A 26,251-nucleotide genomic window follows, 5' to 3' on the forward strand; every position below is an offset into this window, starting at 1 on the left:
AATCAGGAAAAAATAACTGTATAAGGCTGGTACTATAAACATCCTGGTATAGCGAGAGCCTTCCTATGACTTATTTTTCAAATATCTGACCACGGGCATGGTGCGGCCCACAGGCAGAGACCAAGTTCTTCCTCCAAGAAAGCTGTTCATCAGAATATCCATCCAACAAAGTCAATTTCAACGTTTTCTTTTTGCTAATGTGAGCGCCCTTTTAAAAATTCATTTACTTTGAATAATACAATATGATAGGGAGTTGGAAAAAGACTTTACAAACCTGAAACCTGAAAAATACCCAACAGAACAGGAGTGCTATTATTTTCCTTACGTAAAGCAGAATTTGATTTCTGAATTTGCAACCAAATTATATGTAAATCCTTGCCAAGTATAGAGAGGATAAAAAAGTGTGTGTTCTTGAATATTATTCTGACTCACCCAATTTCTTGTTTTACCAAATAAAAATTGGGAGGAGGAAAAATTAACTTATTACTGTGTGTGAGAGCAAGAAAAAAAAAATCAGCTAATAAAAAGGTTAGCAAGCCAGTACGATTACACAATGATTTCAGGTGAAAATTACAAAGCTAATATCTTGGCATTTAGTCATTGCCTTCATAATGATACAGTTGTCAAATCGGTATTTGTGCCAATGGAACAAGAGTTGTAAGTGGCATAATGGAAGATAATCTTTTTCTTTGTGGCTTTTTAAATTCAGTGTTTTAATCCACCCATTTAATCACACAACATATATCACATTAGTTATAATATTTATAGTGTTTAGGAAAGTGATTATAAATAGATTATAGTGTGGTGGTTGAATGTGTTGGTTGTAGTATTTGTCTCTGTGTGTGTGTGTGTGTGTGTGTGTGTGTGTGTGTGAATTTATCTCAAAGGTATGAAGCCTTTCTGGAGTTTGCACTTGGGAATGGTTTTCCGTGAGAAGAGTCACCAGATATTTATTTTCAAAATCTCCATTTGGTCCTTACCAAGCTGGCTGATTATTTTGGAGAAACAGAGATTTGGTATTAAAAGGGCCCAGTACGTCGTGTTTAGATCTCTGTATCCAGCCTGGTCTCTGAGGCATTTCTGTTGTTCTAGTCCCCAAAGTTGCTAAACCACAAAATGTCTTTAATATGTTTTTTTATAAAGTAGTTGAACCATACAGTAAAGATGGGGAAAGGGGGACTTTATAATGGCAGTTAGTGGTTGGGTTCTTCCTTGGTGTGGCCAGAGCAGGAGGAGGTGATGGCAGGGTCTGTGAGGCTTGCGCGGGGGCGCCCTGCAGTACTCATCTCATGGGAATGTGTCCTCTTCCCCGATACGTCCTGGTCAGGGCTGGCAACTGTCACAGTGGAGAAAATTATAAAGGACTGCGCTAAGGAGAGATTGGTTTTTCCTGCCGTCTTGTTGGAACGTGGCTACGGCTGCTGGGAGTCCTTTTCTGAGGAAGGGGAGCACAGAATTCCTGGGCTTCCCAAGGGGACCCCACAGCCCTGGAAGCTGGGAAGGGTCACCCCGAACCTTCCTCGGGGCAGGAGCAAAATCCACTCCATCGTGGAACTACCCCAGCTTAGGCCCTCTCGCTTGGTGTCAGCAGCCATAGAAAGTGAAAGTTGGTCAGGGTTTCGGTGAAAAGATTAATCAGAAAACATTTCCACTCCACTCTCTAAAACTGAATTTTCTCATGGCTGGGGGTGGGGGGTGGAATGTCTGTCCCTACAAAGAAGAGGCCATTAGGAAGATTCTAACACACAAGAAAGTAATTTTGGAAGATTTCTTAATCCATCCTATTTCCCCCCTCCTTCCCTTCCTCCTCCCCACATCGTATATGTCATACGGTGGTGGCAGTCATGTGTGTGTGTGTGTGTGTGTGTCTAGCACGATTCAACGCCAAGGTCAGGGTGGGCCTAGGGAGCCTCCTAGGTGGGTCAGTGGGCAAGGGAGGCCCTGGCCTGAGCTGCTTTGCCTGCCCCAGCCTGGCACCATGGCGGGTACCCCCTGCCTGGGCAGTCCAGTGTGGAATGAAGTTTCCTGGGAAGCAGGGCGCACGAGGAACTTTTGAATTTACCAATGGCATAAAAAGTATATATATTTTTATGACAACGGGCAAGTTTTAATTGGTTGACAGAGATGGCGAGATGTGACGTCAAGGGACACTGGTTAGAATGCCAAGGCCGGCTGGGGTGGGGGGGGTGGGGAGAGACAGGCACAGAGAGACACTGGGATGGGGCCCAGGAGGCCTCGTTTCACTTGGGCCCTTGTCGCGGGCACTGGGTACAACCAGGCCCATTTGGCTCTGAGAGAGGGCATGCCCCGGGTAGGGGGATGGGGTCCATGCAGGGTGACCCCGTGTCGGCGTCCCCAAGCGCCAGGAATCACTCAGGCGCCCCTACAGAATAGCCAAAAAAAAAAAAAACCAGCTGTGGCTTTCTTGGCATTCTAACCAGGGTCCGGACCCTGGAGCCCCGGCCCGCTCGCGACTGCGGCAGAGGGCGCGGGCAGAAACCGCGCGGCCCGGGGACAGCAGCGTCGTCGTCCGGCCCCCAGATAGCAAAGCTGCGGCCTAGAACTTCTCCCCGCAGCTCCTGCCCATGGTATGGGCCAGGGGATGGGGGGTGTGGGGGGTGGCAGGAAGTTGTTTCTGCGGGGAAGGAAGAGAGAGAGCTTGGAGCTGGGCAGCGGCTCCGGGCACGGTGCCCCCGCCCATTTCATGCCTTCCCCGGGCACCATGAGGGCCCCCCTCTGCCAGGCACCTTGCGGCCCCCATCTCTGGGCACAGCGGGCTGCCCCCTCCGTTGCACCAGATCCCCTGCACTTCGTCTCCCACCCCACTGGACCCCGCGCCCCTCCCGCAGCCCCGCAGGCAGGGTTGGGACAAGCCGCCGCGGGCTCCTCCGGGTGCGCACCGTGCCCTGGGGGAAGCCCGCTGCCACCCGCGATCCCAAGCCGTGTCCTAGAGCTTCGTCTAGCGCTCCGCGGCGAGCCCTAGCCTCGCAGGGAGGAGGCCGGAGGTCTAGCCGCCACTCCGCCGCCGGGCTGGGCTGCGGTCGGACTAGAGACCGTCGGTCCGCCCCGGGTCCCCAAGCCGGGCCCGAGCGTGCGCGCGCGCGCTCCGCTGCCCGCAATCATGGCAGCCGGCGCCTCGGAGCGCAGCCGCCGAGCGCGCTCCGGCCGCTGCTTCGGTGCCAGGGCGGCGGGGGCGGGCCGGGGCCCGGGCTTACGGGCCGCAGGGCGCGAAGCCGAAGGCTGATGAGTCCCCGCGAAGCGGTGCCCCCAGCCCCGCGGGACCGCGCGGGCGGGGAGACCCCGGGGCGGCGTGCCCGCGGGGGCGCGCACGCGGGGCTGCGGGGCGAGGCGCGGGGCCCGGGCGGCGAATCCGCGGCTCGCGCCGCCCGCCCCGCCCGCGCGCGCCGGCCCGGGGAGGAGGGTGCGCGGCGGAGGGGGAGTCGGGGAGGGGCCGCGCCGGGTCCTTGCCCGTAGCGGGCACGGCCGGGGGCCCCGGGAGGCCTTGTTGGTATTCCGGGCACAGCCGAAGCCCTGATCTCCCCGCGGAACTGGGGCGCCCGGGAGCGCTGCACGGCCGCCCCCCCTGGGCGGTCTCCCCCAGGCTGCGGGGCCGTAGGCGCCTCGCTCCCCCCGCCCATCCCCTCCTCTCCAGGTCCCCCGGACCCCCTCCCCCGCCCTGATCCGGCGGCGAAGGGGTGGGCAGGGAAACGCGCTCTCTGGGACAGGTGCCAACTCCGAGACAAAAGACATAAAATAGGCGGCAACGGGGGAAGCGCGGCCGGCGCGCTCGGGCGGGGACGGAGGCGCCGCGGGGGCCGCATCCTCGGTGATGATCGGGGAAAGTTTGGGAAGTCGCCGCGGCGGCTTCGCGGCGGCGGGGGACACGCGGGCCGGGCCGCCCTCCGCGCCGCGCTCGCCCTCTCCGCGCCGCTGCTGAATAATTCATGGCGCGGCCGCCGGCCATTAGCATGCACCGGGCGCGCGGCGCGTCTGTGCCCAGTCGCCGCCGCCGCCGCCGCCGCGGCATTCGGCGCCCCGGCCGCGCTAGATGAGCGGCCGCGCGGAGGCCGAGCCCGCGCTGTCCCCGCGCTCACCCGCCGGTCCGCTGGCCGGCCGGCTCCCATTGTGCCCCGGGCCTGCGCCCCGGGCTGTCCGGTGACCGCCCGCGCCCCGCAGCGCGCCCGACGGCCGGGCGCTGGAAGTTTGGGCCCACGGCGCTCGCCCGCCTGCCCCGGGATGCACGTGAACTTGGAGAAAGTCGCCGGGTGCGCTGGCGCGGACCTCCGTGGCAGGGCGTGGGCGCCCCCGGCCCCGCGCGCTTTCGTTTTCGCCCCGGACAAAGGTCCCTCGCGGCGCAGGTCGCGGACGTGGAGACCGTGTCCTGCGGGTCACTCTGCGGGTTGGTCCGATCGTTCAACCCGGGGAAGCCGCAGCGAGAAGAGGACGAGCGGCGCGGTCGGAGGCGCGGTGCGGGACCCGGGGAGTGGGGCCTGGCCGTGCGCTTCGCCCGCGCCGTCCCGGAGCTGTCCCGCCCTGGGAAGAGTTGTGGGAGATGGCACTGCTTTGCTCTCTGCCCCTGTCGCCGCGTGAAGGGGAGAATCATTTTGGAAGCCAGGACTCGGACCGATGGGCCAGGGCCTGTGCAGCCGTGGGTGCGATAGCGCAGTGCCGGCTGCGTCCGAGCGCGATCCTCCGGCAAGGGCAGAGCTGCCGACCAGCGCGCCCCAGGCTCGGTCGGGTTCAAGGCGACACTTGAGGATGGTAAGTGCATTTCTCACTTTCGCTACTTAGTGAATATTTAAATATTGATGAAGGGATTTCTAAGAAGAGCCCTTTTGTAGGGCAGGCCTTCCGCAGACCCGGGGACCTGGGAAGGAAGGTTGATCTTGGACCCGAAGCTGCCCCAGCTTGCAGCAACTCCATGGCCGTCGTTAAAATTTTGGAACTTGGAATTTGTGAAATACAGCTTTTAATCTCAGATGTGTGCCGGCCATTTGCCAGAGAGAATTTGGTTGAACACGTCAAATAGCAGGCCTCCTAAATGGAACATGAGGAAAAGAGAAAACAGTTTTTAGATCAGACGTGTTCTGAAAGGTTGTTTGGAAGCCACAGCCCTTTCTTGAAAAACTGAAATCTTTCATTCACTTCCTAAACCATCAGTGCTGCTTATTTTTTTTTTCCCTGCTGGTCAGGCATTTATGGAGAGCTGGTTTAGGGCGGCCCTGGGTCAAGGACTGGCCGCTCTGGCCCTTGGAGTGAAAGCCCCGTGTGTGGATGCTGTTGTTTATGGTGGCATAAAACAAAAACAACTCATAATTTTTCATAATAAATCCCTCTTTATAGATGGGTCACACACAGGCCCAGCCCACAGCCCTGGGGAATTTGTGGGGAGCAAGAAAGGGGTAAAGGAATGCATGTTTGCCGTAATTACAGGGTTTTAAGGTAACGCTGAAATTAATTTCTTCAAAGTTGGGCTTCAGAGGCCACGACCGTCTCTGTAGGCCAGCACTATGTTCATTTTATTTTAGTTCGTTGCTTTTAGCTGTTTGGGATTTTTAAAAAGCATGTTTGCGTGTTACTTACCCTGTTAAAATGAAACCCATAACTGGGAGATTAAACCCGCTTTTTAATATGATCGTATCACAGGTGCGATTTCCCCTTTACTCTGCCTCATCTTATTGATGTGGTTTGGACAACCTTGCGGGGTGCTTTGACCACAACATAATGGGGAGGGGGGGCCTGTTTCCATAACTCCCCAGTGCTGTGAGCTGGTGCTCAGAGGCCATGTTTCCGGGAACGTGGACAGAGGCCTGCGTAGCCCAGGCCTGCCTAATGCCTCCCTCTCCCAGGGCTGCCTGGTTTCCAGAACCGAGAGGAGAACCCAGAGGAACGAAGAGACGGTTTCAGTAAGGTCCTGCTCACCTGGCCCCAAGGCTGAAGGTTTGCTTCTGTGAACTACTGTAGAGCCATCCTCGCCATCTTTTTAGCTAGGCCATCGCCCCTTACCCCAGTGCCCTGTTTTGAATTTGTCTTTATGACTTTATCAGAGGCAGCTAGTAGACTTGAAACACGGGAAGAGACACTGGGGAGTGGCCTCAGAAATGGCGGGTGGCTTGCCCCTCTGGCCAGGAGCTGACACTGGCCATGGTGTTGGCAGCGATGGGTTAGTAATTACAAAAAGCCCGGGCTCCGCTGGGGCCTTGCTTGTAAAATGCAGGAGACATTCTCCTGGGTCCACAGATGACCTGTAGTGTAGCGCACGATGGGCAGGCATGATGTGGCCTTCTGCTTAGACTGTTGGGCATCCCCCGGGGTTAAAGCAGACCCCAAAATAAGGGGCGTTGGTTGCTCCCTCTGAGAGCCCACGGGCCAGACACCAGGAGTACAGAGAGGCCTGAACATGCGAGGAGGCACCCCCAGGGCCACTCAGCTGGGGGCTACTGTTCATCCGGCTCCAGGGGCCCAGCACCGCCCCCCTCCCCTCCCCCGGCACAGGGGATGTATTGGGGCTGAGAGGCCACAGCCAACAGCCGGGTCGGCCCCGTGGAGGGAGGCTCTGCCTCGGCACCGCGCCATCCTGTCCTGCCTTTGTCCTTGTCCTTAGGGCCAGCCCGACACCCTGGAGACTCCTCGTGGAGACCCGAGTCCCGGCCAGGGGCTTCTTACTACGTAGGGAGGTCTTCTCACCATGCGGGGAGGTCTTCTCACCATGCGGGACAGTCTCATCTGGAGAAAATGCATTTTTGAGGATGTGTACATGACACAAAGTTCGGAAAATGGATGTGGTGCCTGCCTGGTTTTTCTCATGGGGTTTCGGGGAAAGAGTGTGCTAAGCAGGGGCAGGGTCTTAAGGACTGCGGCGGGCTGGTGGGAGGGTGCCCTGCCACTCCTGTTTTTGTTTACAACCAGGGCCAGGCCCAGGGTGCCCCCTGGACTGCGCTGAGTCTTTGCCGTGCCCCACCTCTGGCCACTTCTGGCCCAGGGGGTCTCCAGGGTGCGGGTTCAGGTCTCCCCTGCCGCCTAAACAGGTACAGACAGCATCTTGCTCTGCTCAGCGGGACCAGCGGGGAGCTTTGCCACATGGGGGACGTTCGGGTCCCTGGAGTTTGCACCCAGCTGTGGTCGATGCTGTGAAGGGGTCTCACTTGCTTCCATCTTCATCCCGGCGTGGACGAGGCCTGACAGGAAGGCGTCCCGTGGGGCCCAGGGAGGGGCTTGAGGGCTCTGCCCACCCTGAGGGGCTCTCTGGTGTCCAGGGTGACCAACGTGTGCCCTCGGTGAGGGACAGCGCTCGGGGAAGGAAGGAAGCCCCACAGACCAGGCAAGGAAACATCTTCAAACCATCAGGCCAGGCTGTTCTCAGGCTGGGAGGGTGTTTCTGCTTGTTAGGGAGCACAGAGCCGCCCCTGCAGTAATCCTGCCAAGTGTGGGTGTCCTAGCTCACGGCCGGGCCACTCCAACCCGGTCCCCTGCCCCTGGCTCGCCGTGGGACCCTGGACAAGTCCTGTCCCTCCCAGGACCGCAGCCTACGCTCTCGATCAGGAGAAAGAGCCCAGGCCTCGGAGGGTCCTTGGGAAGGTTCAGACGCGGTTATTTCTACAAACCCCAGTTGGGGCACGTGACAGGGACTCCATAAATGGCTGTCGTCGTAATTGTTTTCGTTGTAAATGGTAATCGCCATTTTTATTGCTGGTGGTTGTTATATTTTTGATCTTCTAAGAAACAGGGAAGCTAGTTTTGGTTTCATTGGAAAGGACACCTGGGTGTTCATGACACACCCCTCCCTGCCCTGCCCAGGTGGTAGTGCGGGTGAACCTTGGTGATTTCAAGGTAGACGACCAGGAGCTTCCGAGCCAGCGCCTTCCTCGTCATGGAGACTTGGCTTAGGCACGTGCTCACGGAGGAGGTGCCTCTTCCTAGGCACCTTTTAGGAGTGGAATCTCCTCAAGGATGGCACTCACTAGGGAGCCGACCCCGGGGGTGCTGACCAGGGAGAGACAAGGGAAGACGTCCTGACCCAGGCGTCCAGGGTGCCCACGCCAGCCACTCGTCATCCTTGTCTGCAATTCAGGTGGGCAGTTTGATGGGGCCTCATCACTCTGACAAGCTAATTGTTCTTTGACCCCATACGAACGTGCCTTTACCAAGATGCTTGCTTTAAGAGAGCTTTATCTCTTAACTGGTCATCCGGGAAGACCCAGCAAGATTGCCCTTTCTCAAAACATCTTGTCGGAACAAGAAAGAACCCCAGATGGCATCGGCCCTGCTTGCTGATGTTACGGAGCCGAGGAGAGAAAAAGCAACAATTGTCTCCCAGCAAAGACAATGGACCTTTTATATGAAATATTTATTTTCAGGGCCGACTGGTGTCCCGGTGGCTCAGCATCGCAGGCCCTGAGAACTCAGTCAGGGACAAGATGTACAGAAAAAGAAAAAAAAAGAAAAAAAAGAGTTCCTTGACCTGTGATTCTTGGGGAATTTCAGTGGGAATGTCTGGCTTTCTTTACTGATTGGCGTTTAAACTTTCACAAGTTCATTTTCTCCCCCTCTGTGATTTCTTCTGAAAGGCCGCTTGCAGGGGCCTGTTGGCACATAGCAGAAAGGCAGCCAGGCTTTGGACCGTGGGCTAGATGCAGCCTCGCTGGGGCCAAGCCTGGCTGGCCGTTGTCTGCTGGGGGGTGGGTCGCAGGACGGAAGCGGACTGGAGGAAGAAGGGTCCTCACGGGGGTGGGGGTGAAAGGAAAGCCACCAAGAGCCAGTCTTGGACAGTATTTGTGATTCTCCAGCGTCCCTTGCTCCTCCCCAGATCGCGTTGTCCGATGAACTTGGAATCTGCCGGCAGCTTATCAGAGTCTGGCGTATTGGCGAAGCCACACGTAGGCCCAACACCCTCCTCGGCTGGACAGGCCTGGCCTAGGGTTCCTGCCGGATGGATGTTCTCCGAACTAACAGAACGAACAGGCTTTTACTGAGAGGCCTGCTCCAGAGCCACCCCCAGTTTCCCTGCCTTGTGGCTCGAGTGGGGCTCACGTTGCTGACCCAGGTTCCTGATCAAGGCCCAGCTAGGAAGGCGGTCTGGGAAGTGAGGCCTGGATCCCAGGCTCACATTAGGGACCCCGGGAGGAACGGATCAGGCTGGGGCTTGTGACGGGAACACTGGGGCACCAGTTTTCCTGGTGTAGGGCGTGGGGGGCGTTGGAAGGCCGTGGGGGGCCATTGGCCCAGACCCCTACCGGCTTAAGGGGTCCTCCGTCTGGTGGGTGGAGGACAGGAGAGGGAGTGGCCCCCATCAGGGTAAGTGGCAGGGTTTCCTCTTTACCCAAAAGGCTGTTGGCAAGTTATATTAGCTGGCTTCAAAAATGAGGGGTTTTTAAAACAACAAGAACAACAAAAGAAACCTGCTGTTGCATCTTAAAAAAAAAATCCTGGAACCTCTTAAGTGGAGTCTGTTTCACTTTATGCATTAACGACCCCCCCCAAAAAATGTAATGAAGAGAGCTCTCTTTGGGCAGGGGTGAGGGCGGGGGCAGGGGGCACCTATAACAGGCCCCGAGCCCATGCTTGGAGTTGGTAAAATGGAAAAGACTGAAATCCCTTCCCATGAGGCAGGACGACTCTAAAACACAGATTTTATTTACTTTTTTTTTTTTTTTTTTTGGAGAAGGGCTTTGCAAGTAAAAGGCTGCAAAGTCTTCCTGTGAAATTTTGGATGGAGTTGTGTTGTTTCAAGACTCTGGATTCAGGAGTCTTGCCTTTAGGGACAGCTCAGAAATCCTGTGGATGGGTAAATCGGCTGGCCGGGCCCACTGTTGTGACTCAGTGGCTAAGAGGTTTTCTGAGCAGAGTTGTGGGCCAGCAGAGGCGGTGGTTATTATCGCTAAATGAGCCTGGCAGTTGTGGTTAGAAAATGTGTGCATGGGGCTTACAGAGCAAAGCCCAAAGTTTCTCTCTCTGTTTTTGGAGTAATGGAATTTCCCCTTAAGATGGGTGGGGGCAAGCGTGTTGTCTCTGCTGCCTTCGGTTTCCGATGCTGGGGCCAGGTTTTTCGGTGAATCACCCTTCCTTTAATTCTAGGATTTGAGATGGTTAGGAAGTTTAGCTGAAATATTACCTGCTGATTTGGGGCTCTTAAATCTAGATTCGCCTTTCATGTGTTTAAGAGCGATATTTACATTCAAATCAGTCTTTTATAATTACATTTTAAATTATAATGAAATGATGGAGCTGGGGCTCCAGTCTTCCATATGTTTTACCTGTGAGAGGTGCTCTGGTGGGCTGCACGGCACATCACAGCCCTGGGCTCCACGCAGGTGTGAGCAGGCATCGGACACGCAGGTGCTGGCCTGCAGGGCCACACGTGTGTCCTGAGCATGTCCGAGGGCGTGCATGTCACCTGCGGGGCCCTCCCCAGGCTCCCGGGAGGAGAAGGGCTTGTGGATAATTCTGACCTCAGCATGGCCGCGATGTTGCCAAACCTCGTGGCACTGGGCTCCCTCCCGGAAGGGCCTGGTTTGGACCTGGCTGCTCTCTTGGGTCTTGAGCCCCATGCGGACCCGCAGGCCTTGGGGATGGAGGCCTTGATCTCCTGGGTGGCCAGCTGGGCACTTCTGGGGGTGGTGTGTGTGCCAGGTGGGGGAGGGGCGCCCTAACCCAGGTTCTGCCTCCTCTGCCTTGTTGGGGTGGCGCCCCCCGCCCCCGACCGCCTGCAGTTTTCCGTGGCTTCCCCCATGGAGCATGGGAGACCCTCTCCTCCCGGGCCCAGGCTGTTGGCAGCCGTGCCACGCGGTTTCTGGAATGGAATTCCCGGTGTTCTGGGTCAGGCGCGTGGCATTGGAATCCTACCTGCTTTGTCTCTGGCATCAGCTGGTGAGCTGGTCACGTGGCTGTGTGCGTGAGCCCGGAGCCCGAGGACTAGCGGGCTCCTCCTGCCGCTTCCCTCCCGCTCCCCCTCTTGTGCCTGTGCCCTGGGCACGGCCATCTCGTGCAACCATAAAGCGGTGTTGAAACAAAACGCACTCCAGGCAGCCGGGGTGCAGTGGGAGCTCCATCCGCGGGAAGGCCTGGAAGCCAGGGCAGACGCCCCGGGGCCCCTGAGCAAACTCCGGCCGCGGCGGCCCGGCCTCGGTCCCTGCACGCCGTCCCTTCTGCCCCCAGAGCTGGCTCTGCTTGCCCGGGGACCCTGCCCACACTCACAGCCTGCTGGCCCACCCTGCAGGGGGACAGCCGGGTGGTCATCGCCTCAGTTCTGGGCCACATAAAGGTCCAAAGGAGAGACCCCGGGCGGACTGGCTGGCCACGCGGCCACAGCCTGGTGCCTGCAGAAGAGGCCCGCTGGGTCTAATCAATCTCCAGGTGGAAGCGCCCCTGTTAGAGCCTCAGGCCCACAGACCCGGCTTGGGTGGCCGCTCCTCTCTGTGCGGGATTTGCGCGGGTGAGACCCGTGGGTTTGTGGCAGTCTGGGTGGGGTGTGGTGATGGGCCCTCATCGTGGCCAGGCTGAGCGTCCCTCACTGTGTCATCACGGCAGCCCCGAGTGGCCGGAGCTGAGACCCCAGCCCGGGTACCAATGGGGAAACTGAGGCTGGGAGAGGCTGCGTGGCCTGCCTGGGGCTTGGTGGCTGCTGGGACCTAGGGCTGGGTTTCGGGGCGGTGGCACGGCTCCGGGGGCATTGGCTAGAGGGGGCTTGCTCTGGGCGGCCCCCGGGGAGCCTGGCCGGGGTGCTGGCTGCCGCCTGCCCCCCCTGCTGGGAACAATGCGGCCTCTATCCCCCGAGCCGGCCCGCCAGGCGGGCCTCCCGCAACATGGCGCCGGGGCCGCGCCGCCTGTCCACGGGGAGGGCTGGCGCCCGGGCCAGCCCGGCCCCCCGCGTCCTCCTGGGCCGGCTACGCAGTGGCCAGACGCTGCGGCCGCCCCTCCCGCCCGCGCAGGGCCGGCCCCCCGCCCCTCCCGCCCGGTGGTGGGTTTGGGGGTCCGGCCCACCCGCCTCTGCCACGTCTGCCACCCTCCCAGCACCCACGAGCATCTTTCAAAAATTCCCGGTGGGCGGGGCCGAGCCGCAGCGGCCGCCTCTGGCCCCCTCCCCGGCAGCCAGTGCCAGAGGAGAACCGGAGACAAAAGTAGCATTTTCCTCGTCCTCCTGGGCTGGCAGCGGGGCCCTCCCCGGCGCCCCTCGGCTCCCGGCCGCCCTGCCTGCGGGATGCCGGGGTGGCCGAGGCCCCGGCCACGCCGGCCGGGACCGAGGGGACCGATGGACGGTGGTGGCCACAGACGAGGCGCCCGGGGGCTGGCACCCGGGCCCGGCCCTGCTCTGCCGGCCGCGGGGCCTGGCCGGGGCGACGGCCGCCGTGTGCACTGCCTTGCTGTGGAGCAGCTCCCTGTCCTCCTGCGCCGGTAAGTCTGCCTCCTCTTCAGTCCTCTCCGCGCTGGAGACCAGCCGGGGGCTCTGCCATCTTGTGCCTGTTACGTTTGCTTCTCTCTAATTGGTTACCCGAAATTCAAAATTCTATTTCAGATCCCCACCCCCCCCCCCATCTTCAGTGAAGTAAGCCCTTCCAAAAACTGCAGGGAAGAGGCAGAAGCCAAACCCATTTATTTTTAAGATCCAAAGCTACAGGGCGTTCGAAATCACAATAAAAATGAATGTTTGTTATTTCACAGTAGCTGCATGTTCAATTATAATTTGAACGAATGTTTCGGGAGGTATTAATAGGCACGGCCTTCTCTTTCATGCTCAGCTGTACCGGTTTTATTTTTATTTTTTTTTTTGGAGGGGGGAGATCTCATTATTGTTGTGATTATTATTTTAATTTTCGGCCACACCAGGAGTGGCAAAGGGAAAAAACACCAGAAACATCCACAGTCTCCCCAGCCAACTCCTCGGAAGGCAGGGCCAGGCGGGCACACGGGAAGCTGGATTCTGCCTTGAGAAACAGAGGCCCTTTCATTTTGTCCGGCGTCTTTAATGCTGCCATATCCACAGTTTAGCGATCCAGTTTCTTTCTCCCTTTTATTTTATTTTATTTTTGGAGAGGGCAAGAAAAGGAAGCTGTTTTCAGCTCTCAGCTTAGTGTGGGAGATCTCCTAGGTTGTTTTGGGCTTTGTGTTTTAAGCACTTGTTTAAGCCAGGGGTTCCAGCTAACACTGCTATGCCGGCTCCTATCCACCCTGCCCGTGGACGGCTCGTGGGGTGCAAGTGTGCCCGTCTACCAGCTCGACCCTCTGGGGCCCTGAGTGGTCCCAGGGCCTGCCTGTGCCCCGATTCTGCCCTGGTCCCCGACTGGCAGAGCTGTGACCAAGACATCCCGGCCGTCCGGGGTCTGAGCCCTGGCCACCGGGTTGGGGAGTGAGTTCTGGAAGGCCTCTGAGCTCCCGGACCACACCGGCCCTGCCATCCGGGAGCTGGGCCCTGTGGCTGTCGGAGTCTCTCCGTCGGGCCCGGAACCTTTCCATTTAGAAGGTGGGCTTTGCGGAGTTCAGCTCTGAGCTCGCCTCCACCCTCTGGCAGGCTGACAAAAGCGCCCGCAGACGCAGCCTGGTTTCCCCACGTTGGAGGGGCAGCAGCCAGGGTCTTGATTTATGGAAAATGGAAAATCAGGCCCCGAAAGTTCTAAATTGCAACCGAGAGGAAAATTCCCACGTGAATGCGTTTTTGTTTTCCTGGTTCCGAGGCGTGGGGGTCCTGTTTGTGCAGGCCTGAGCAGCCGGCCGGAGCAGACACCACCAAATCCTGAAACGGAGCTCGGCACACGCGAGGAGTGTCTGCGGCTGCTTTTGTTCTGAGATCCGACAGCAGTTGCTCCTGGAGGATTTGGGGCTGCAGAGACAGGCACACGGAGCAGAGATAATTAAAACATTTTCCTGATTGTGACAGCCACATTCTGCTGCTGCAAGCTGGAAGATCATTCCACCCAAATATTTAGCAAGCACCCAATAAAACACTGGAGACAAAATGAAAGTAATCGGAAAAAAACAGTGTAACAAATTCTAGAGGCAAAAGAGTCCACAGTACAGAGAGGTTGGTTGGAGGGTTACTGGAGAAGAAGGTTGATCATTTTTAAAGGATTTATACTTTTAATAGCTGCCCACTCCTCATTTTTAAAAAATTTTATATGATAAAATTATAATTTTCTTGTAATTAAGTGTAGATGAATAGGCCTTTAATTCTAAATCCTAGAGTGACAGTCAAATTTCCTGAGCATTATCTCATCTTCTTTTTGGACAAGGTAGCGCAAGTAGTGTAAAATCAATTAATTTTCATAAATAAGCATTTTCATTCTAAATTGGTATTTTCCACCGAGATTATGTTCATCTAATGGTTTTGATGTATATGAATAACACATTTTCCAGCCTACACCTTGTATAGTTGGGATAGTAACATGTGATCAGTTATCATCTTCATTTTTTAATTTGGGTAATAACACTGTACCTCTCCCAAATCAGTAAATTTCCACAGAATCTTTTTGTTGTTGTTGTTTTAATCAGGCAAAAATATCAGCATTCTCCATGGCACCCAGTACTTCTCAGCAGTATTTTTTTTTTTTAAGAAAGTACCACACATAGCAGTTTTCACATCATCGCTTCTATATAAATTCACTATAGACTGAAATTATACATTCTCACAGCACAGATGGGCTGGTCTGTCATTATGACTGCCGGGTCCTTGTTGGAACACACAGCATATTTCAATTGTGGAGTCGACAATTTCGAAGAACTGAGGTCAAAATAAACAAGTTGCCTTTGTACATCAAAGCAGCCTTATTAAATGATCTTCTGATCCCCTGAAACGTTTGGTAGCAGAACAACCATCATCTTATTAAAATTTAATTTAAAATTTGGTCTTCATCTGCACCTTTTTAAGACTCCAAATACCCTATGTCAAAGGACCTCAGATGTTTTAATTACCAATTCTTATCTTTTTTTGCATCATGAACGGCCTAACAGTAATTTATATTAAAAATTATGGGCTTTGGGACTTTTGATTTTAATATCTTTATAATTTCTATAGGAAAAAAATGAAACCTTTCGCTGTTCTGTGTAGACATTCATAAAAATTATTTTGAGAAGCTTCTGAAAAACCAGATGATAAAACCAGATGATAAATGTCTAAAGATACATCTAAATCCAAGCTAAAAAAAAATTCAACAGGTAAACTACAAAGAGTAGCTATAAACTTAAAAAAAATTATCTCGCCAAGATAAAGTGCAGAATTTATTGGTCCATATCAACACACGTGAGGGCAGAGCGGTTTTACAGCCACGATAATTTGCAAATGATGATAACTGTTTATTTTGTGAATTTGCTCACATTATGATGTAATCGGTTCGGAGGGCTCTTTTTTCCCAGCTCCTCCTTATCTTTGAATGTTTGGTTCTGCGCCTCTGAATTCCAGATCCCGGTGCTGCCGCCTCGGAGGCTCTTCGTGGCCGAGAGCAGCTCGCCCGAGTGCGTGCTGTGCTCGGTGAGATCTGGGTGCTCCCTCTGCCGCGTCCCGAACGCTCCCGACGCGTTCCATTCGTCAGCAGAAGCGCTTTGTTGTGGCTTATTTGTTTGAAGGAACATACCTGTTGGCAGAGATGTGGGGGGATGATAGGAAAAGTGAGATGTTGATGAAATTTACCGGAGTGGGTTGTGAGCTGCTTTCTGCAGCGGCTGCGCTCTTGGGTTGGTGGTCTTTTGTTTTGTTTTGTTTTGTTTTACCACTTTCTCCTTTTCCCATGTTCGTCTTCGCAGAGGGCATCAGAACTGGGTTTAGTACGTGGCACTGGTCTGGGGCTCTCAAAGATGAGGCACAACAAGACATCCTGTTACCGGGGTCAGAGCCTCAGAGGGATGGGGTCAGAGCAGGATGGTGGTGGTGGGCATGGTCGCCGTGACGATGCTCCGCTGCGTGCTCCACGCCAGGCTTCTTCCCGTCTGGAAGAGGAGGGTGGCAGAGACCATGAGCTCGGGAACTCATGGCCAGGGTTCAGGTTGAGTCCTTTTGATTTGCTGGCTCTGCTGATCAAGGTCAAGGGCGAGTTATTTCCCTTCTTTGTGGCCTCAGTTTCCTCATCTGTAAAATGGGGGCAGTAAGTGTCCCTGCCTCACGGTTATACAGATACAGCACTTGCCTCGACACTTTCCACAGAGAGCACCCCATACGTTCCGTTCCTCATTGGTTTGTTTCTGAGTCTCAGAAGTGCCTGCACGGCAGGGTCACCAGCGCCATTTCTGCAGGGGATGAGCCTCAGAGGTTCAGCCAGATAATGAGCGTTGGGGTGGATGTGAACACAGGCCTGTGTGCCTCCTGCGTTGTGATGGCGTGGACATGCGCGTCTACACGGCGGCCCAGTGTGGCTCTTGCCAGCCCTTGGCCTGTGTGTGTGCCTTGGTGGCACTGTAGCGTGTGTGCGTACACACGGGGGTCCAGGGCTCTGGGCCAGCCTGGAAGGTGCCTGGCTGGGCATTCACTGCCCGATGGAGGGTGGCTGTTCTCCCAGTGCTGGGTGGACAGGCCGCAGGTGCCGGGCCCTGGTGAGTGAAGGAAGGCTCGTGGCTGGGCTGGCCGCGCTCTGGGCCCGGGTCAGGCACCCGCAGTCTCCTTGGAGCGGCAGGCCGTTCCAGACGCCGGCCATTTGCAGACCCGGAGGACGGGCATTGGGCCTCCAGCCTAGGAGAGGAAATGGCGGCGAGGAAGCCCAGGACGGGCCTGGGAAGGCATCTGAGGGCGGGAGCGGCCGGGTGGCCCGGGGGGCACTCGTCCTGCAGCCAGCGCCCTCCTCCGGGAAGCGGGTGGCAGGGCTGGCTTTCCGTGCAGGCCTGCGCGTGTGCGTGTGTGCTCCCACGTGTGCCGGGCTCCTGGCCCTGAGCGCACACCTGGGAACCCAGGCAGACCGTTTCCCCACCGAACACAGCGGGGACTGGGGGCAGGGTCTGATGAGATGCTGTGAACCCCCAGCCTGCCTTCAAGCAGAAAAGGCCTTGATAAGAATGGTTCTCGCGGCCAGGCCTCAGTTCTCTCATCTCTGAAGTGAGGGAGACAGCGTTGGCCTGGGGGAGTGGCCAGAGGCAGCAAGTGGGGGTCTTGCCTGGAAGCAGGTGGCCAGCCTGCTTCATCCCAGGCTGCGGCCTCGTGAGAGAAGCATGGGGCCTGGCTGCTCGGGGAGCCACCTGCCCCTCTCAGCCTCAGTTTCCCCACCCGGAGGCAAAGGGTAAGTCCTACCCACAGTCTTCTTGTGGAGGCAGGCCGTGTCACCTCCCATGAACGGGAGCAGGTTTTGGGGAGTCCCTGCAGGAAGCTCGCCTCTGGTCCCTTTGACTCTCCGGAGCCTTGAAGGGAGCTGGGAGCGGGGGGGACTCTGGGGGTCCGGCTGCTGCAGCGCGCACAGGAACCTCTGGCCCAGTTTCCTGGGCGCTGGCCCTGCCCGGGGATTCCTGCGGTGGGTGTGCCCGCGCTTCCGGCTGTGGGTGGAGGGATCCCAGAGGCGGGCGGCCAGTTCCCGCTGCTCCCGCCCGCCCGAGCCTCCCGGGCATGCTGCTTCCTTGAACTCGAAGGGACGAGGGGTCCCACCTGGGCCCACCGTGCCGGGTCCAGGCCAGCAGCGCCCCCGACGTGGCGCCAGAGGCCTCCAGAGGCTGAGGAGGGTGCTCGGCGGTGTGGACAGGGTGCCCTCAGCCTGCACCTTTGTCACCATGAACACACACTCGTAAGTCACCCCGTGTCAGCCCTTGGGAGACTCTCGGCCCTGATGGGTGGACGGGTGCGTGGGCCTTGAGGGTCTCTGCTCCGGTCCTGGTATTCCTGCCTGCCCTGTGACCAGTGCCCAGCGAAGCAGCCTCTGGGTATTGGCTCCCGAGCCTGGCAGCCTGGCATGCCACCATGGCCCACCGCCTCGGCCGTGCCACGAAGGTCAGGTACACGGGGAGGGTGAGTGGCAGAGACCTTCTGCCTCAAGGCTGGTCGGGGTCCAGCCTTGTCTCCCCAACATGGGAGGCCAGTGCACGTCTGAGTTGGCAAATAAGAGTGAGCTCTCTAGGGTTGGGGGGAGCTGACCTTCATGGACCTACTAAGTGCCAGGCCCAAGGTCAAGTCCTTGTTTCTCTTTTTAAAAAAAAATTCAGAAATTTTTGGCCACTCTGCCCAGCTTGCGGGATCTTAGTCCCCAACCAGGGACTGAACCCATGTCCCCCGCCATGGGGTGTGGAGTTCTGGCCACTGGACCGCCAGGGAGCTCCCTAGGGCCGGGTACTTTAATCCGCTTCTCTTAAACATCTATTTTTAGATGTAGTCTGTTCGATTTCATCTTGTTTGGACATCCAGTCCGAGCCAGCAGGAGCTAGCGCTGTTCTGGTGGCAGGATAGGGCACAGACGGGATGTCCCCCTCCCTGCCCTCGTGGAAGGTGGGTGTTGACGGTTCTCTGAGAAAACTCGATGCTCACCGAGGCCAAGGAACGTGCCCAGAGACACAGGGCTAGCAGGCGACGGAGCCTGCCCTCAAACCCGGGCCCCTGACTGCAGGACCCAGCATCTCCCCTGGCCGGCTGGGGACAGCCAGGCACGGGGTCCCTCTCATGGGTGCCAGCCTCGGGGGGCTCTCCCCGGACGCCGGTCACCAGGAGGTCCTGTCCTCTGGCCTGCCCCAACGGAGAGGCAGGCTTCGCCTCCGTTCTCCCCTCCTGGGTCCTGGGAGCCCCGGGCTGTCTCCACCTGAGCTGCCGTTTCTCTAAGGTCTCAGGCCTGCTGGTTGGACCGGCGCCGCCCCGGAGCGCCCTGCTGGGTGAGGCTCCAGGCCGCTGTGGCGCTTTCTGGCTTGGCGTGGACGACGCACAGCGTGTCAGCGAGGGGTGGGAGGGAGGGAAAGAGTGAGGCTGTAGGCCGAGGTGATCGAGGCTTTAACACTCAGACAACCGCGAGTCAAACCTTTGGGAGATGCCGTAAAACCCCCAAACAGGCAAGACCATTTTGCAGGCTCCAGCGTTCTCAAGATGGTCCTTTGTGCTCTGTGCCAAGCCCAGACCCTTCCATCACACCGGGAGCCTGCGGTGTAGACCGGGAGCCTGCGGTGTAGACCGGGAGCCTGGGGTTTCTCTCCGTGGGGCTTGTTGCAGGCACCACTGGATGTGTGAGGGGCCCTGAGTCTCTCCCGTGAAGATGTGCCCACCCGATCTTTGGGTTCCCAGATCAGTCAGTAGCAGGGTGTCACTGGCACAGCTGGGGCCTGCATGCCCCACGGCCTGCCCCGGGTCCCAGGGTGTAGGGCTCCTGCTGGCGAGCACCGAGTGCAGGGGTGGGGGGATGAGCTCATGGAAACCAGCTCTCTGCAAGCGAACAGGGGCTCCGTCCGGCGTCAGACACCTGCTGCTCAGTCCCCATCCGAGTGGCTGCCTCCCCAGTGCTCTGCCAGTGACCCTGCGGCTTCCTTGTGTCCTGGGGCGGCTCAGCACCCACTTGATTCTCCAAGGCACCTCGCAGAGCAGTCGGGGGGGCCAGCTTGGGGCGCAGGAAGGGGACCGGCAGCACTGTCCAGGGACCAGGTGGGGCAGGCCTTGTGGAGCGCCTGCTCACTGGCTGGAGGGCTAGAGCCACGACTGAGGGGTCTGTCCCCAGCTCCTGTGTCTCCCATGTCCCAGCAAACACGGGTGCCCTCCGCGAGGCCAGGGCTGAGATGGTGCAGGAGGGGGCTGGGCGCAGCCAGGGGAGCAGAAACTTAGGCTGGAGCGGCCAGTGCGAGTGCCCCGGGGTGGGGGGAATCTGGGTGGCTTCCTGGAGGTGGCAGACCCGCGGCCCTGGGCTTGTGCGCGAGTCCGGCCCCGGCCTGCCACGTCCCAGGGCCCTGCCGCCCGGCGCCGCCCCTCCCGCCGCCCCGCGCCAGCCCTGCACAGGCCACATCTGCTGCGGCAAGCCTGCCAGGACTCCACCTCCCGGCTCCGTCCCCATGGAAACCGCGGGGCGGGGGTCCTGCTGCCTTTGGCCCTCGGACTGGTTTCCATTAGAGCCAGCCTGCTTTCCTCGGGGCTCCCCCTTGCCCCGGCAGGGGCTTCTTCCCGCATTTACCAAGTGCTGGCCTCTCCTGTGCCAGGAGGCCCGGCAGCCCGGGCCTGCCCGTCCTGGCGGGCATCCCTCCGCGGGGTGAGTGCCCAGCCCTGCCCAGGGCCGCGGCGGCTCTCGTCCTAACAGGCTCAGACCCCACCTCCTCTCCCACGGGGCCAGCAGCTGCCGGGGCTCAGACTCTGGACCTGAGTCGGGTACCCCGGGTTCCCGCCCCAGCTGTGCCAGGGAGTCACTGGGGGACCTCGAAGGGGCCCCTTTCCCCCTCTGGGCCTCAGTTTGCCTCTCTGTGAAATGACGGGGTTGAACTGTTCCTCCAGTTCCTTGGGATGCCAAAAAGGAAAGAGAAAGAATGAGAAGATGAAGCTGCAGCAAGGCCAGCATTTCTGGAGTCTGTTCTGGGATTTTTGTTTGTTTTCAAAGAGGGATTTTATTTATTTTTTATTTTTTTTAAAAAAGGAAGGAGCCATGGAATTTGACCGGAGATCAAATTTGAGAGGCCAAGAGCCAGCCGGAGCCCACGGACCCATGACAGGGAGGCCCAGCTGGGCTGCGGGCGGCCAGGGGCCTGTGCAGCTGTGCCCGCTAGGCCTCCTCCTGGCATGTGCCGGGTGCCCAGCGGCCTGGCTGTGAACACAGTGAGCAGAGGCATGCACCGTGCCCCCGATGGAATCCAGAGGGCTCTGGAAAACTACCCGAGAGGTTTCCGGAGGTCAGAAATGTGGGCAGAAAGTGCGATCCAGCTTTATAAAGAAAGCCAGCTGGCTCTTCCTCCAGGGAGCCTGGTGAGGGGCCCAGGGAGCGGCAATGCTTGGGTGCCTGTGAAGAGCTCGCCCAGGGCTGCTCCGAGGCTGCTGCCCCAGGCCCCGCCTGGTGCCCCGGTGGAGGCCCTGGCCTCCTCAGCTCTTCCTCTCACAGGAGACTGTGGGTGGTGTCTCAGGGGCATCTCTGCCCACTCTGCCCAGTGGGTGCTTCGGCTCCTCCCACGAGACCCTCAGCACCCACTTGCTTCTTGTGACATGTCACAGGCACCTCGGAGGCTGGCACCTGCTTGGTCCCGCTCACTGCTCTACGGGGGACACTTTTCAGCTCATGACGGGGGGCAGAGCCTTGAGGGCAGGGGGGAGCGGTTTCTGGGAGGTCTGAGCAGACTGCTTTGCCCCCTGGGCCTCTTTGTCCCCATCTGTAAAATGGACAGATTTTCAATAAGTTCCCCATATTTTTTCCTACATTTGCTTCTTTTTTTTTATCCTCCTTCTCTACTTCTCAAGGATAGTGTTAAAAAAATTAATACATATTTAAGTTACTTAGGGGTCGGGCTTCCCTGCTGGCTCGGTAGGAAAGAATCCGCCTCCAATGCAGGAGACACAGGTTCGATCCCTGGGTTGGAAAGATGCCCTGGCAAAGGGAAGGGCAACCCAAGTATTCTTGCCTGGAGAATTTCATGGACAGAGGAGCCTGGCGGGCTACGGCCGATAGGGTCACAGAGTCGGACACGACTGAGCGACTTGGGCACACGCAAGAGCCGTGTGCCGGGGTCGTGTGGAAATTCAGTGAGAATCGGGATCAAGGCTGGATGCGCGCAGGAGGTGGCGTCAGAACAGTACCCACCCTACACCCTCGCCAAGAACGAGCAGGCTGCACGTCCCCGGCTGTTACAGACCCACGGAGGGGCTGACCCTCCCCCGGCGCAGCTCCATGGAGAGTAGGGACAGCCCGACCTTCCTCAAGGTCACCCGGAACCCGCTGCCAGAAGGCCCAGCAGCCATGCCGGCATGTTGGTGTTTCCTCTTTGTCGTCTGGGCTGAGGGACCGTGGAAGCCCGTGCTCGAGGCTGCCTGGGTTTGCTGACAGATCGTGGCGACGGGAGCGGCAGCCCATAGGCCCCGGGGATGTGGTCGCTGCAGCTTAAAGGGTAGGGGGTAGCACCGTCAGTTTTTTGTCTAAGGCAGGAATGGAGCTTCAGTTTGAGCAAAGATGGCACCCCAGTAGCCCCTGCCTCTTGGCACCCCAGCCTGCCCTCACCAGTAAAGTAGGCCGAGGGCGTGAGCTTGGAGGAGCAGCCTGCTGCCCGGGCTAAGGTTGATTTAGAGACACGGGGAGCCAGGGATGATGGAGGGAATGAAGGGAATTTCCCCAGGGAAGTGGGAGGGAGAGAGAGAGGAGCCTAAGCGCCCAGATAATCACAAAGCCTGGCGCAGTGATCCACGGCGGGCAGCGGGCTTCCCTGGCTGGCCGCACTGCCGCCTCCTATCTCAGCCGCCCCCCCCGCCCTGAGCCTGGAGACCCCCGGATGCCGCCCAGCACCCATGCTTGAAGCCCCTCTGTGTGCCGGGCCCTGACGTCGGTCATCGGGGCGACCTCACGGAACCCTGATGTGCCACCAGCCAGAGAACTGAGTTCTGGAGGCTGAGCCCTCGTTGCACCGGAGCCAGACCAGCCACGGTCCTAGGCCTCAGAGCCGACCCTCTGCCCACAGCTGCGTTCAGGGCCTGGGAGGCGGCCCATCAGAAAGGTGGCTGGTCAGATTGGGGGAGGCCCACGGGAGAGGGACAGCCAGGACCGCAGCGTCGGGCAAGAGAAAGAAGGGGCGTTTCCTGGCATGGATCTGGGACTGCTCTATAACCTAGACGAGGGACGCTGGGCTGCCTGGACAGGGCGCCATGTTGGGCCTGACCTTGGGCGGCTTCCGTGGGGACTTTCCTCTGCTGGAGTCACACCCGTCTCCTCTCCCTCCTGAAATTCCTCGGGGCGGTCCTCGACTCCCCTTCCCACCACCCCTGGACTGCCCTTCAGCTCTGCTGGCGTCCAGCACTTCCCAGACACCCTCCTCTCTGCCGCCAGACGGCGTCCATTGTCTTGCCCGCTGCCCCGGTGCCCATCCTGCAGGCTTGCCTCCAGCTCCTGGCTGCAGTCCAGTGTCCCGTCCGTGGGACTGGAGAGGCCCCCAGCAACCTGTTCTGCCCTCTCCACGGCGCCATCCCCCACCTCTCCAGACTGCGGTGGAGAATCGCCTCCACCTGGAAGCCCTCCCTGCTCTGCTCATGCCCATTGCCCGCAGATGTCTTGCCCTGGGAGACTGGGCGCTTCGGGAAGGACGGGGCACAGTCACCAGCCTGGCACAGAGCAGGCTCTTGGGGAGCGTTTCATGAATGAATGAAATGGAATCCGGAGACCAAAACAGAAGAGAAGGCTGAGTGCCGACTCCCCAGGCTCTGCACCGGGCGCAAGCCAGCAGCTCACCGTGGCGGCCAGGAGTCTAGGCTCCTGCAGAAACAAGTGGAGAGAGTTTATTTCTTTTTCCGCCTCCACCAGACACATTCCCTTTTAGGACGAATCCGGGACCCGTGGAGCCACACCTCGCCACAAACGGTGCAGTGACGCCCGAGGCTCGGCCTGAGAGTGCAGACGGCAGGGGACGCCAGGCTGTGGGAGGACCGCGCGGCCTCTGGGGGTCCCAGCCGGGAAGACCGGCGAGTCCGGCTGCCCGCGGGTGCCATGGGGCCCATTCCTCACCCATCGCTGGGCGTGAGAGGCAGGATCCGTCAGCCCGTTGGGTGTCATGGGCGGGGGAGCCCTCCGCACATTCTGTTCAGGGGAGATATTTCTGACTCACAGATCTCCTACCCGCTCCTGCCCCACACTGTCACAGTTCCCAGGGGTCCCCTCCAGGGGGTGACGACAAGGCGCAGGACCCTCTGGCCTCTCCTCTCCCCGCAGCGGCTGGTTCCTGACAGGTCAGCCCTGGCCTTGCGGCTTCTCGGGGGGACCTTGCCACAGCCCGTCGTTACGACTGTTCACCTCTGTGAGTCATGGTGAACGCGGGTGTTGGCGCCCGGCACCCTTCTGGGGCATCTTTGTCCAGCTGTCGGGGGTCTGGGTCAGCTTCCATTCAGGCCATTTAAAGGTGTGCCTTGGGGGAGCTTCCCTGGTAGTCCAGGGCTTAAGACTCCGTGCTCCCGTGCAGGAGGTGCAGGTTGGATCCCTGGTCAGGGAACCAGATCCCCACGTGCTGCACAGCTCAGCCAAATAAATACGAAATAAAATACATTTAAAAAAGGAAATAAAAAATAAAAGCGCGCCTTGGGGAGATCACTGCCCGGCAGGCAGGGCCCAGCGGCCTCCTGGCTCTGTCGGCTGCCTGCGGCGAGGTCGTGGGCCCGTCCCTGCCCTGCGGTGGGCCTGTTTCTACCCCTGATGCACCATCGTTTTGACCTGCACCTGCGACATCGGGTGGGGCTCTGGAAGGTTCTGAGGGGCCAGATTTGGGGTAGCTACCTCAGACATGTGAGTGCCCCTGGGCTCTGAGCTGGGAACCCACTTCTAGGGGTCTCCCTGGGGGAGCAAGGAAAGGTGTCTGCATAAAGATAAGAGGTACTCATCGTCACGTCTCTTACAAAGGTGGGCTTGGCTGTGTGGGCTGAGCAGCTGTGACGAGGTCATGGCCGGGCAGGCTCTGTGGCTGGTCAGGAGGACACACAGGGCTTATGGCCACATGCACGTGCCTCCAGAATGGCTGCGGGCCCTCAGGGGTGGGCAAGGCCTGCCGTGGGCTGGGTTCACGGAGGATGCAAAATGTTCGCTGCCCCTTTCTCCTTTGTTTCCCAGAATCGTGTTTCTTGAGCATCTATTCCTATTTGTAACTGAAGAAAAAATTCTTTTAGATTATGAAATTAACCACCAGAGTGAAACTGACCCGCCGAGATTCTCCCTGTGTGTTCTCCCTTGAAGGAAAACGTTCCCTGGGGCACCGGTGCTCACCGGTGGGGCCGCACTGTCGTCCCGGCGCCTCCTGCCCATTTAGAAGGAGCGGAGGCAGCTTGCCGGGAGGGGATGCTCTGACATGGGGTGCCCCCGCTGCCAAGGTGGCGGGGCCGCGGCTCCAAGCGGGGCCCATCCTGGCGCCTGAATGTGTTCATGGTGTTCTGAGTCTGTAGCCTGGGAGGAACCTCTAGGACGCGCAGGGCGGTTTTGCTGTCTCGCTACAACCGGGCTCTTTCTCTGCTGTTCCAGGTACCATCCTCGGCTATGGTGACCCCCACCCAAGGTGTGAGCCTGGGAGCGGCCGGCCTCCTCCGCCGGACCAACTCGGTGACGAGCCTGCTGTCGCTGGTGGCCTTCGGTGCGGACCCACTGTGTGCCTGCCAGGCTCTCGGGAACTCCACATTCGTGTGCTCAGACAGACATCAGCTTTGGATGGTAGGTATAAATGGCTGCTTCTGAAGATACAGAAAGGAGGCCTCGAGAGGCCAGGCTTCACAGCCCAGAAGGTCCTCTGTGGCTCTGATTGGCTCTGGAGCCTCGGCTTCTCCCCTGGGCTGGCACCTCTGCCCCCAGATGCTGTGTCTTAGAAGCCTGCACTCACCGGCACCCTGCCCACACTGCCTTGCCCTGGGAGCCGTCAGCCTCCCAAGGCCCTCCTGGAGCTGTCTCGGCCACAGTGGGGTGGCAGAGTGGGGCACGCACCCCCGGTCTGTGCATCTGGGACCCCCCCCCCCGGCGAGGGCGGTGCTGAAAAACGTGGCCCGCAGGCTCGCCTGCCGACCTCTGACCCCTCCTGCCCTGTCTCAGGCCCCTCCGAGGGCTTGAGTCCTGGCACAGTGCCACCTAGGGTGCCCGCAGCACCTCTGCCCACGGTTTGTTAGCACTCGGCGTTTCCAGGAAGGACGTTTCTCCCACACATGGCCTCTGAGAGGGGCCGGGTGGGCTGCTGCAGGCGCGTGTGCCCAAGGCAGGGCTGAGCCCCCGGGGGTGCTGCGTGCCGTGGGTCTGAGCCCTCAGTTTGGCCGACGGGAGTTCCTGCCGGTGGCTCAGAGCCTCCCGCCCCGGGGCCTGCCCACAGCTGTGTCCAGTCAGGCCCAGCCCTGGTGGGTCGGCCAGCTGTCAGACGAGAGGCTGCAGGCGCCAGAGTGGCCGTCTGTGGCCTGGAAGGCGCATGGAGGGTCAGCGGCGGGTGCGCACTCTCTGCAGTCTCTGGTCTCTGGGGAAATCCTAGGAGGGGAGCCCCATTGCTGCCCGTTTGTCGCAGACGAGGAGATGGAGGCCCGGGGAGCCCGAGGGGCCTGTCCAGGGTGGCAAGCACAGAGCTGAGGTGGAGCCCTGTGGCCCCGGCCCCCGTGGGTGGACGCAGGAGTGTGCCAGTATCCAGGGATGCTCGGGGGCTGGGGGGGGCGGGGAGGGCCTTCCGGCACCCCGCTGGGCCTGGTGCTGGTGCCAGCAGGCTC

General features: G+C 58.8%; 1 protein-coding gene across 2 annotated transcripts in view; it reads left to right on the forward strand.

Moving 5' to 3' along the window:
• Window positions 1-4,296: 4,296 nt before the first annotated feature.
• LOC121819243 (uncharacterized) overlaps window positions 4,297-26,251 on the forward strand; it is a 37,136-nt gene continuing 15,181 nt past the window's right edge. The window contains exons 1-2 of one of the 2 annotated variants that reach the window (XM_042247879.2): window positions 4,297-4,761; window positions 25,041-25,226. In XM_042247879.2, the coding sequence (XP_042103813.1) occupies window positions 4,627-4,761; window positions 25,041-25,226 (321 nt within the window). In that variant the 5' untranslated portion in view covers window positions 4,297-4,626. Of the gene's footprint in view, window positions 4,762-18,835; window positions 25,227-26,251 lie in introns of those variants that run through there. The other variant, XR_006059504.2, reaches the window with a different exon arrangement.

Source organism: Ovis aries, chromosome 3 (assembly GCF_016772045.2).
Source record: "Ovis aries strain OAR_USU_Benz2616 breed Rambouillet chromosome 3, ARS-UI_Ramb_v3.0, whole genome shotgun sequence".
Classification (NCBI taxonomy): domain Eukaryota; kingdom Metazoa; phylum Chordata; class Mammalia; order Artiodactyla; family Bovidae; genus Ovis; species Ovis aries.